This window comes from Ochlerotatus camptorhynchus, unplaced genomic scaffold (genome assembly GCF_037179485.1).
Source record: "Ochlerotatus camptorhynchus isolate MF236.1 unplaced genomic scaffold, CSIRO-AGI_Acam_v1.1 ptg000150l, whole genome shotgun sequence".
Taxonomy (NCBI): Eukaryota; Metazoa; Arthropoda; class Insecta; order Diptera; family Culicidae; genus Ochlerotatus; species Ochlerotatus camptorhynchus.
The window spans coordinates 1256255-1268434 of NW_027040640.1; the positions used below are offsets into that span (position 1 = coordinate 1256255).

Below are 12180 nucleotides of genomic sequence, written 5' to 3' on the forward strand. Positions count from 1 at the left end.
GACTAAATTAAAAAAGAATCTGAAAACTTATATAGATTTTGGCTGAAACACGGCCATTTTAGATACTGTAGTAATTTCAAAATGTTGTCTTTGAATTTTTTAAAAAAATTGCAAAATTGTAGGACGGAAATTACATTTCTAATTGAAATGACATGTGACAAATGAACTTTTTTTTTTCAAGTAAAAATTCAAAAACAAAAAAAATGCACTTTTTTATTTTTAAGTAAAACAAAACAAAAACAATAGTTGGAGATGCTTAACATCAAATATCAGACTTAAAGTGGTAATTTTATACGATAGATGAGGAGTTGAAAGTATAGCGTTGATACATTCAAAGTGTTTTTATGTTACTTCTTACGCGAAGTTTGCGATTTTCAGAGTTGGTTGGAAATGCTATCTAACATGAAGCTTTAGTATGATAATTTATTAGCCAGAGAATGATCTTAGAAGAGGGTAGGTAGATAGTTGCGTTAGAGTACGGCAGTATGAAAATTGAATAGAAGTTGAAAATTAGCGAAGGACCATTAATGCGACAGTGCAATTCAGTATGAAGTAACATAAAAACACTTTGAATGTAACAACTCAAGGTGGGAGTAGCCGCCATCAATGCTGATGATGGTACAGCACGCACAACCACCCTACTTCTTTCTCTACTGAGATGACAACGCTGATACAAAATCCATCCGCAAAAAAAAACTATATTGCTGGTTTAAATTAAGTACCCTCACCAATAGATCAGCAGCAAGCATAGTAGTTTTGCCAGAGTCATAGTAAACTTTACTGAAATCAAAGTAGATTGAACGGTAATAAGCGTGGTTATATTGAAAATCAGTATTTTCTTCATTCAAAGTGTTTTTATGTTACTTCATACGCGAAGTTAGCGATTTTCAGAGTTGGTTGGAAATGCTAACATGAAGCTTTAGTGTGATGATTTATTAGCTAGAGAATGATCTTTAGAAGAGGGTAGGTGGATAGTTCCGTTAGAGCACGGCAGTATGAAAATTGAATAGAAGTTGAAAATGAGCGAAGGGCCATTAATGCGACAGTTTTTTAAAGATAGACGCACATCTTTTGCCTAACCCGTACGATGTACGCGGAGACTTGAAGTATGTCTCCAAGTCTACAGGCAAAAAATGTGCGTCCCTCTTTTGCTCATAAACTGACTGCGCCTGTGGAATAGTTCTAGCGACGTTTTCATCACTACCTAAAGCCCCACGTTGCCAAAAGCATTTCCAGTCGATGGTGTGTTATAATGCAATTCTTCTTTACCCAACTATTGTGTCGCTCCTCTCGTCAGTATTTTCTGCAAAATAGTATTCTTAACTATGGTCCTTGTTTCAGTTTACGTTGGTCATGACGAGAGGAGCAACACAATAGTTGGGTAAAGAAGAATTGCATTATAACACACCATCGACTGGAAATGCTTTTGGCAACGTGGGGCTTTAGGTAGTGATGAAACGTCACTAGAACTATTCCACAGCCACACGCAGTATTTGAGCATAGGCAGACGCACACTTTTCGCCTGCATATTTGAAGACATAGGTACTTCAAATCTCCGCGTACATCGTACGGGTTAAGGCTGGCGCACAATGTATTTGTTTCCGGGCTTTTTGACAGATAATGCATGGGCTAACTGTCAAAAAACCTGAAAACTTATCCTTTGTGCACCGGCGCTTAGGCAAAGAGTGTGCGTTTGACTTGCACTGTCTTAATGGCCCTCCGCTCATTTTCAACTTCTATTCAATTTTCATACTGCCGTACTCTAACGGAACTCTCTACCTACCCTCTCCTAAAGACCATCCAAATCTAGATAGAGCTCGAATTAGGGCGTAACAGCTTTTGTAAACAATGACTTCTTTCGATGATTTCTAGAAAGTTAAGACTCGCCAACGCAAATCAATAAGACCATCGGGTAGAGGAAGACTTCCCCTATCCGACAGTTATATTGGTTTGCGTGAGCGTGTCTAGAGTTCCTAGAAATCGTCGATAGAAGTCATTGTTTACCAAAGCTGTTACGCCCTAATTCCAGCTCTATCTAGAAATTATCACACTAAAGCTTCATGTTAGATAGCATTTCCAACCAACTCTGATAGTGTTGATTGTTCCGTTGAGTACGGCAGTGTGAAAATAGTATAGAGAGAATAAAGGCTGACTAAAAAAAATTGGCACGCACAAAAAGACCCGTAACTCGTGATTCAATAAGTTTAAAAAGTCCATTAATGGTTGCTTTACAGTACTTTTATTAAAACTTCAAAGTTACAGCATTAGATGGTTACTCTTGATGGAGCCCATCAGCACCCACACAGTGGAAACGGACACGGAATCAGCGCATTTCTTCCATTTTGCCCGCATTTGCTGGATGTCCTTGACTGCCCCGTCGCTTCGTCGAAGTCGCTGCTTTGAAACTGCCCAGTATTTTTCGATTAATCGAAACTCCATTTCGAAGTGGAAGTGCATGTATAGACACTTAGAAATTATCGCCGACTTCGGTAATGCTGCTGGAACTGTTCGGTAAAATTTATGCAATTCAATTCAATTGCTTTTCAGTTACTTTGAAACTAAATCTTCACTAAAATGACAAGATTTGATCAGTTAAACAAGGTTGAACATGTTTAAAAAAAAAAATAATTCAATGGACTTAAAAATGAAGGTCAAAGTTTTACCGAAGGTTCAGCTGTTCTGAGTTTGGTAAAATTTACCGAACACGAAAACAAAATCTTAGTGTGTACCCTAAGTGGCGGCTATTTGTGGACTCTACAAGGAATCATTTTATTACACTCGGTCTTGCGTGCTTCCCAAGCGTACACATGCACATACACTTTATATAATAGGTCCAACCATGATTCAAATTCATTTCTGAATAAAAACGTTCAATTACTTCCTATTATGAAAAAAAAAATTTTTTTTAGTATTATTAGAAACTAGAAAGGTAGACTTTTTCACGTCCATATGTTGTATTCATAAAAACAAAAACACGAGGCATTCTTCTTTATATATTTGGCCGTTGATGGTGCCGGTCGTTATGTACGGCTTACTGAATTTGCCACACCCGCAGATCGCCTGCCACACAAAGTACTTCTTGGCAAATTTGTCGACCTTCTTCTTGCGGAACATTCAGGCGGGACTTGCCGACGAAAAACTCCAGGCCGGGGATCTGTACGTCTCGTCGTCCATTAAGATGCATTTCGACTGCACCAACCACTCGCGGTAAAGCTTCCTGGAGCGGGATTTGGCAACCGTATTCTGTTTATCGGTTCGGTTAGGCGCCTTCCTTACCTTGAAGACATGAAGTCCGGCCCCCTTCATTGTCTGCTGGCCGAACTAGACCATAATTTTTGTCGAAGCATATTTGCATGGCTCGACAGATTCTACAAAAAAACGTTATACACAAAAGAAAGTGTTGCATTTTTTTCGAGTACAATCTTGAGTATCTGCTTAGTATCTTATTTGTTTAAAAAATCGAGGTAGACAAAAGAGTGCAGAGTGAGAAAATGGAAGTTAGAATATGCGAATCCAATTAACCACTTCATTCGAGCAGTTAAAATGACGTTTACTACCACTCGAACTTTGAAATAAAACATTATTTTGAGATTTTTTCTTCTAGAACCACGAGAAAAGTAGCCAACATTTGTGCGTTTCATAAGAAAATTAGAAATTAGTTGGTCCATTTTTGTGAAATCGCTGGTAGAAAGTCACACCAAAACTGCTTGACAAAGTGGTCAATTGGCAAATCAAAGTTGGCACTCGTGGAGAATAGAAGAACTATGAGTGTGAAGATGTTTTCAAAATTTTCCACGGGAGGTAAACGAGTGCAATCTTTAAATGCTTTTATTTTGCGAATGAAGCATTTTATTTAAATCTGGTTAATGCTACGCTAGTAGAAAACTTAAAGACTACTCAACAGACATATAATATTGAAAAAAATAATTTCTTTTCAGATTTTATTGTGTATACATAGATTTCAGCTTTTCTATCACTGTAGCAGCAACCAGATTTAAATAAAATGCTCCATTTGCAAAATAAAAGCATTTGAAGATTACATTCGTATACCTCCCGTGGAAAATTTTGATACCATCATTACTTTCATAGTTCTTCTATTCTCCACGAGTGCCAATTTTGATCTGCCAATAGAAACCAAGCGATTGTTTCAGCCTCTGGCGGTAAATAGGGGAACCCTCAAAAGAGTGATGAGGGTGGAAATTTTCACCGTGAAGCATAGGAAGAGGAAAATATTTTCACCTTTCCTGATTAATTTATCCGCCGCAGGTGCTTGAAATCATCATCCACGTGGAATATTTTGTTTGCTGTATCGGGTTTGCAGTGATCCGGCTGGTGCTTCCATATATTTTTGATGAGAAAAATTTACTCAATTTAGATTTATAAAATTGTCCCAGCGGTTATGATCTTTCGGATTTTTAATGTGTGTTTACTTCAGCTGTAAATCAGTTCAGATCTGTAGATAAACGAAAAATAAGATGTGAATTGCTTATTCTGCAAGGTAAACATCGAAAACAAGAGTTGTGACTTCATCCTTATCAACCAGCCTCATATATCGAACGAAGACGACGGCAGCAGCACATCCCAACAATCCAGGACCAAATCCCAAATCAGACCCATTAAAAAAGGCATGTTTATGCTCTGCCCTCTGGTAGCTTTGATTATATATTTGTCGAATCAATTTTGGAATCGGTAAAGTAGAAGTTAATAAAGTAGAATATTGTAGAACATCGAACCACCGACTAACCGACATGAAACTTAAACATAACTCTTGATCGAGAATCCATAACGACCGATTCAAATGTGCAGCGATCCCATCTGTCAAAACCATAGGAATGTTTTATGTAGATAAAAATAATTTGTCCGAAATAGATTAGACACGAACCAACTCATAAATTTTGTACGCGAACGCCGTGGCAGATGTCAGTTTTGTTCTTTGATCAGAAATTTCTTTGTAATTTGTATGATAATTCATGTCGGTTTGTGGGTGATTGGACTATGATGTGCAAAGCTATTGATATCATCATGTGAGACACATGGACTCCAACCCGAGCAAAGTCCAGCATCAAAATGACAGCAAATTGAAATCAAGTTTTGATATCAACATCAAACTGAAATCATAATTTGATTTCAGTTTCGCAATTGACAAATTTGATGTCAAATTTTGTTTTCATTTTGATGTACATTTGCTCTTCAAAAATATGTTGTTGCGGGTTTGTTTTCATTGCCTTAGCATAACATCAAAGTGAATACTTGTTTTGTTATCAACAGGAAAAATTGATATCAAATTGAGTTTTCAGTTTGCTCTCACTGATAGCAGAAATAGTTTTCAATGTGATGTCACAGGAAGATATCTTTGCTCTCAATTTTGATATTTTAACCGTTAAAACGACCAAAACGACAGCAACCTGAGCAATCATTATCAGCGAAATCACAACATCAAATTCAGATTTCAATTTGATCTCAGACTTTGCTCGGGAAGTGTGTCACAATTCGAACCAATACTGTAGCATAAGCATAAGATTCACACCTGAAATGGATGTGTTTCACAATAAGTGCTCAATTAAGCGTGAGACACATGATGATGTCGTGTGGAATCGCATGATTGGCCTGGCCTCTCAGTTCTGAATACACTCACCATGCAGCACTAGTGTCAGTTGATTCAAAAGGCTTGCTGCACTGTACCAAAACATCATCATCTGTTTGAATGAAACCTCAGACCATTAAAACCGAAACATCGAAATCGCTTCTTCAAATGATAGCTGCAATCGGATGACGGTTGTTTTGTTATCAGATGATGCTCCTCTCCAGGATGAACATTGATACGAGAAGCGAACGGACCTCAGTTGAAATACATAGTCCTCTCTGTAGAATGATTGTCATCCTAAATTGAAATGCATATGGTATTGGTTCAGCCCCATAACGCAAATCATCCAAAACGATGATGTAAATAATTCAATCGAAAGTCATGTGCTGATCTGAGCGTCGCAATCAGAGGTGGTACGAATATTGGTAAAGCGTGGAAACCGAAGATTCTCTGCAAGGTGGAGGAAGTTTCCTCTACCAACAAACGATGTTTGTAGCCATGATGGCTATTTAATACGGAAATGTAAACAATTGAATTATAAATCTAATCCAAAGCCATGCTATGGATGCTCATCAGTTGATGACGAATTCAACGATAAGGCAATCATCCGAAAATCGAAAGTATATTATTAAAGGGCTGGAGTATTGCAATAATCATTCAAAGCATCGCTGATGTTTTTTGTTCAGTGTTAAGCAGTCTACATTCACCGAAAACGAATCTTATTAAGAGAGCAAGTCAGTTTTACTCATTTGTATGGATACATTTCTAAAAGCGTTTGTTACTTATGCGCTGAGACTAGATAGGAGGTTGCTGTCTTTAGTAAAGTTATTCAGATGGATAAGACCTGCTGGCGCCGGTGGTGTAGTGGTAAGCGTGACTGCTTTCTAACACCCCGATGGGTCTGGGTTCAATCCCAGCCGAGGTCGGTGGGATTTTTCTGAGGCATAAAAATCTCTGGTCACGTCTTCCTTCGGAAGGGAAGTAAAGCTGTTGGTCCCGGCCCATGTGTGTTGAGTGGGCGCGATATCCTACGCAGGTGTGGAAGCTGCCTTCCTGCACATTCGATTGCCGTCAATGGATGGCAATCGATGTCCGTCGGTGATTGGCACTAGATTGCGGAACAGAGACCGACGTTAAATAAAGGAAAGAAGAAGATAAGACCTATATTGTATACTGGACAGCTCATATCAGAATTCTCATGTCTGTCGGCGCTTATGATACCACTTGACTTGTGATTGCTTGCTATAACTTGACTGCTCTGTTATATACAAAGTGGCTGTCTTTGGAATAGTTGTTCAGATGAATACAATAAATTCCGAATTTTATTATTACGTTCTTAGTGGAATTATACGTCTGTCTTCAACTTTCATTTTATTTTTCGTTTCTTGACAAATAATTTTGTTGTTTTGTCAATCATCCATATTCTTGTCTTCGTTCAAACCATACCTTTTTCTCTATTGTTCAAACGGTTCGAACGAAAACAATATTATGGGTGAATATCTCACGATATATGCAATTTTTCTCGAAAGAAAAGAGGACAAAGAATAATGAAAGTTATGAAAACTATGACTATAAATTGAATTATATGGTGTTATATATGTATGGGGTTCAGTCCATTCTATTGGGATCAAGGAATCAAAAATATCTCCAAATGACAAAATGACAAGCGATCAACGAACCGAATGATTACGCTATGTCAGAAGTAGAAAGCAATAATGATATAATCTTCTTCCTTTTTTTCATGGTAAGCAGACCGAGCGACACAGCTCACTCGGGGCGGTAGAAGGAAGCGAGCAAATTGTTGGCAAGCTGCTTCACGAAGTTAAGCCGAAGATGATACACATGTGTTAATGGGATTTTTTTTGCTAAGCGAACCCCACACGTATCGATATATTGACGCGAAGGGGAATTATTTTCAAATGTCTTTTCTCGATTCAGATCAAGCTATGTCCTCATCAGTGTATATTGCAACAAAGCAGGCAAGCAATTTATCATTATCCTTCTACCACTCCAACCGAGCTTGTTACAGAGCGAGTTTGTCATGGTAGTCGTAGCAACCGTTTTGTCTGTATCGTTGGTTGCTTTATGTGTTTGGATTCGCTAATTGGGAGTTTAATATGCTACGATGAAATAATCAATTTGACATTCCATTTATTTAATTACGTTTGCTTTTTTATAGATTTTTAATTAGTTAGTTAAGTTAACTTAAATAAGTTTTAGTTGAAAGCCACTTCTCTGTCATAATTTTGCAACATAAAGATTTGTTATGTCAGGTGCACTTAGATTTCTAAACTTGTTTTGCCATGACTAACATTAGTAAGTTTCCAAAAGTTGGGCGAACTTGTTTGGAATCTAGTTATGAATAATAAATTTACTGATTTTCTAATTTGAAAAAAAAAAAATAATAATTAATTTAATGAGTTAATTTTTCTGAACCATTTATTGTGTTATCAATAAATTATTGAATGAAGCATCAACAATAATGCGCACAAGCCTTAAAAAAATGGTTCAATTACCAGGCCGTCACCAAACGGGGTGCATTCCGGCTGCATCAATGCCTTCATCTGTTGTCAGAGGTGTGAATGAAACTTGATGTAAACAATCACCGAACATGGACTTCCCTAATAAATATAACCATAAGAAAGAGCTTAACGACGTGTTCGGTGTATCATCCAAATCATTTGTGGGATGGTTCTACCATCCGGGTTACCGTTCCTTTATGGTTTTTTGTTTATTAGGGTTCCTGTATCCTCCTGACGATATGCAAGCATTCGCAGATTTCTCGCAAATAAAAGCTCACTTCTACAAACTAATTATACCAATTGGTAGAGGAAACATCCCGCTACCAGCTGATGTTGTTAGTTTGCATGTGCGAGCATTAATTTGCGATAAATCGATGATAAATGTTGAAGAATTTATTCTAGTTCGAAACTAACCGGCTTCCGTTTTGTGTACCCCCTCATTCCAGGCAATGCCATCGGCAGTTAGCGGTGGCGGCGGAGGCGGAGGCAACCATGCCGGCGGTGGTGGCAATCAATCGAACGAGGAATGTGGCATTCGGGACGTTTGGCGGCACAATCTGGACGAGGAATTTCGCACCATCCGACACATCGTGCAGAAGTACCATTACGTGGCGATGGACACGGAGTTCCCCGGAGTGGTAGCTCGGCCAGTCGGTGAATTCCGCTCCTCGGCCGACTACCAGTATCAGTTTCTGCGGTGTAACGTCGACTTGCTACGGATCATTCAGCTTGGATTGACCTTCATGGACGAGGAAGGCCACACTCCGCCGGGCTTTTCCACGTGGCAGTTCAACTTCAAGTTCAATCTAAATGAAGACATGTACGCGCAGGACTCGATCGATTTACTGCAGAACTCGGGCATTCAGTTCAAGAAACACGAAGAAGACGGTATTGACCCGCTGGATTTCGCCGAATTGTTGATGACATCCGGAATAGTGCTGATGGACAACATCAAATGGCTCAGCTTTCACTCCGGCTACGATTTTGGCTATCTGCTGAAGCTTCTGACAGATCAGAACCTGCCAGCGGAGGAAAGCGATTTTTTCGAGCTGCTGCGGATCTACTTTCCCACGATCTACGACGTTAAATATTTGATGAAGAGCTGCAAGAATCTGAAGGGTGGCCTGCAAGAGGTGGCAGATCAGTTGGAACTGCGTCGTGTCGGCCCGCAGCATCAGGCCGGCTCAGATTCACTGTTGACCGGAATGGCATTCTTCAAGATGCGCGAGGTACATGGTTTTGGTTTTCTTAACACTAGCAGTAGCAGTAGGAACGAGGAGGGTAACGAGACTGATTGTTACATTGACAGTGGTGTTGGTAATAATACGGGTGAGATTATTGGTGGCGGCGGTGCTGGATGTGGTGGCAAATGTGCTAACCAAAGCAGCGGCGATTTCATGAGCTTTGAGTGCAATTGCGGCGACAGTTTCGAAAGCGTACTAAACCAGTCGCTCAATCATATTGATACGAAGTTGAAGGTGCACACTGTTAGGAAGGTTTCCACCGACTAGAGTTTTCCTTTATTTGATACATTTGCTATGATGCTTAAAATTGTTGATCCTACTGGCGTAAGTCTGAGGCAGGGAATTTGTTGAATTATCATTAATGGCTAAGGATAGAATACAGCAAATGAATTCGTTCCGGGTAGTGTAAAACGGGATTGTTACCTATTGTTATAATCTATTGAATTGTGAATTCACCTCGAAAAATAAATAAATATTTGAAATCGGCAAACGAGGAAAATTGGAAGTCGTTGTTAATTGTTCTGATAAAACGAAAGAGAATTGCGACTGAGGATCGAACGCATCCGATGCCAGGAATCTTCTTCATTTGCTGTATGCTATCGGCAACGGTTGTTCAACTAAGTTTTAGAAACAATTTGGCATGGGGAGAGTTTGTACCATTCAACCATATGCTGGTTTACTAAAAACATAGAAATTCGCGCCATTTGAACGTTTCCGTCTGATGCGTTGAAAACAATGCACAGTGGGCCAGGAATTAAATATAGCAGGAATAAAATAATAACAGTATGGGGTTGCATCCAATTGAATTGACGTCTGCAGTGAAGTTTCTTGAATTAATTACACTCATATAATCAACTTTCTTGTGATCCCATAATTGGAAATTGCACCACTAAATCACATGAACATTATGTGTTCAATTAAATTTATATGATTACTCACATATAATTTCTTATGTTATGTGATATTCAGATAAAAATCATTATTTTTGTTATTGAAAAAATCTGTGCGTTCCTAATAGAAACTAAGTGAACACTTTTGTTAGTGTATGACTACACTGCCTATAATCGCACATCCGTTCCATATGAATTTTCGTAAACTTTGAGCTAACAACGCTATCCAATATCAATTGGCATCTACTTTCATACTTGTGATAAAACAACATGTGGAAACAACACCAAGTTAGTTTGGACCATCAAGCAAAGTAATCGCATATCAGTCCCACTCTGAAATTCAATCGTAAAGAGGTCAACTTACAGCACCGACTCAGAGCTGGTAAATATCACGGCCGTCATGAGACAATGAGAAAACAGGTCCTCTCACTATCATGAGACGATTCGACTGATCATTAGCTTTCTTGTCATTTTTCAATGATCAAGTACTCATGAGAATAATTCTTATGCGGTTTTGACATCAACATTTCTAGCTGATGAATTTTAGCAAGTAACCGTATGTAATCGGTAAAGCGAATATATTTTTAAGATTTCCTCGGTACAATACAGGACCAATCACGATGATCACAATACTGTCACGTTCTGTCATGACAACAATATCGATGAGATTTTGAAGAAAATCTCTGTCATCGTTTTCTCATCCGATGATAGCAACAGAAGTATCTCTGTAAATATCGCGTGAGATCTTTCATAGAAAATAACATTTGCCAGCCCACCGACACTTAACTCTTGACCGAAAATCCATAACGCCCGATTCAAATGTGCAGTGATCCCATCTGTCAAAACCATAGAAATGTTTCATCTAGAAAAAAATAATTTGTTCGAAATAGATTGAACACGAACCAACTCCTAAATTGTGTGCGCGTGTTCGTGGCTAAACATAAATGTTTTCCGCGAACACGGCGGCAGATGTCAGTTTTGTGCTTTGATCAGAAATTTCTTTGTAATTTGTATGATCAATCATGTCGGTTTGTCGGTGGTTACAGTTCTGCTTTTTGAATTGCCATATTTTCACATTTATAACAAAACATATCAGCTTCATTGCACTCATTTTAACTTGAAAAAAATATCAATAAATTAACTATGATTTTTTAAATATTTGCACGGCAATTGCAGTTCATAACTTCGACTGTCATTTTCTCAAGGCCTACTTTTTCCAATGGGACTGATAGCGATTATAGGCAGTACAGTTTAGTGGATAAAAATAGTTCAAGTTTTGGACACAAAGATGGCGCAGCGATACAAACTTTTTTTTATTTCACGAGATGGAGGTTTGCTGTCTTTGACAAAGTTGTATAGCATACAATTTTATGGAAAAAAATCCGAAGACATAAAACCTTTACATCTTCAAATAACTGAGATATACCAAGTTTTATAAAATTTGTCTGAATATCACTTTTTGGTAGTATATTTTTGAACGATTGGTTAAGATTACTTTTATCATTTTTCCTCGATCGGTATTTACTGATCAATACAATCTTTTCCATATCGATGTTATTATTTTTAGAGTACTGTCACATGAAATTTGAAAAAATGCACGATTTTCTGAATGAATTTTCTAAAAACTGTTCAAGCGAACGCAAAATGTTATCAACTTTTCAAAATATACATCAAATGGATTTTAATTCCTCAAAACATCTCAGAGGTATATTGAGATATATTCGAGATAGCTAGATTTGAGTGAAAGCCATGCAAAGTTTCATGGAATAAGGAGAGAGTAATACTAGAGTAATACTACCGACAAACCGACATTACACTTAATTCTGACTTATACCCGAGCATCGTAAACGGCCGATTTAAATGTGCAGTGATCTGAACTGTCAAAATCATAGGATTTTTTTTTTATCTAGATAAAAATAATTTGTCCAGAATAGATCAGA

The 12180-nt window shown here is 38.1% G+C and overlaps 1 protein-coding gene across 2 annotated transcripts in view; it reads left to right on the plus strand.

The window, feature by feature from the left end:
* Pop2 overlaps positions 1–12180 on the plus strand; it is a 38474-nt gene that overhangs the window by 23590 nt on the left and 2704 nt on the right. For both annotated transcript variants that reach the window (XM_065221947.1, XM_065221946.1), the window contains one exon: positions 8553–9335. In XM_065221947.1, coding sequence (XP_065078019.1) covers positions 8556–9335 — 780 coding nt within the window. In that variant the 5' untranslated portion in view covers positions 8553–8555. The remainder of the gene's footprint in view (positions 1–8552; positions 9336–12180) is intronic.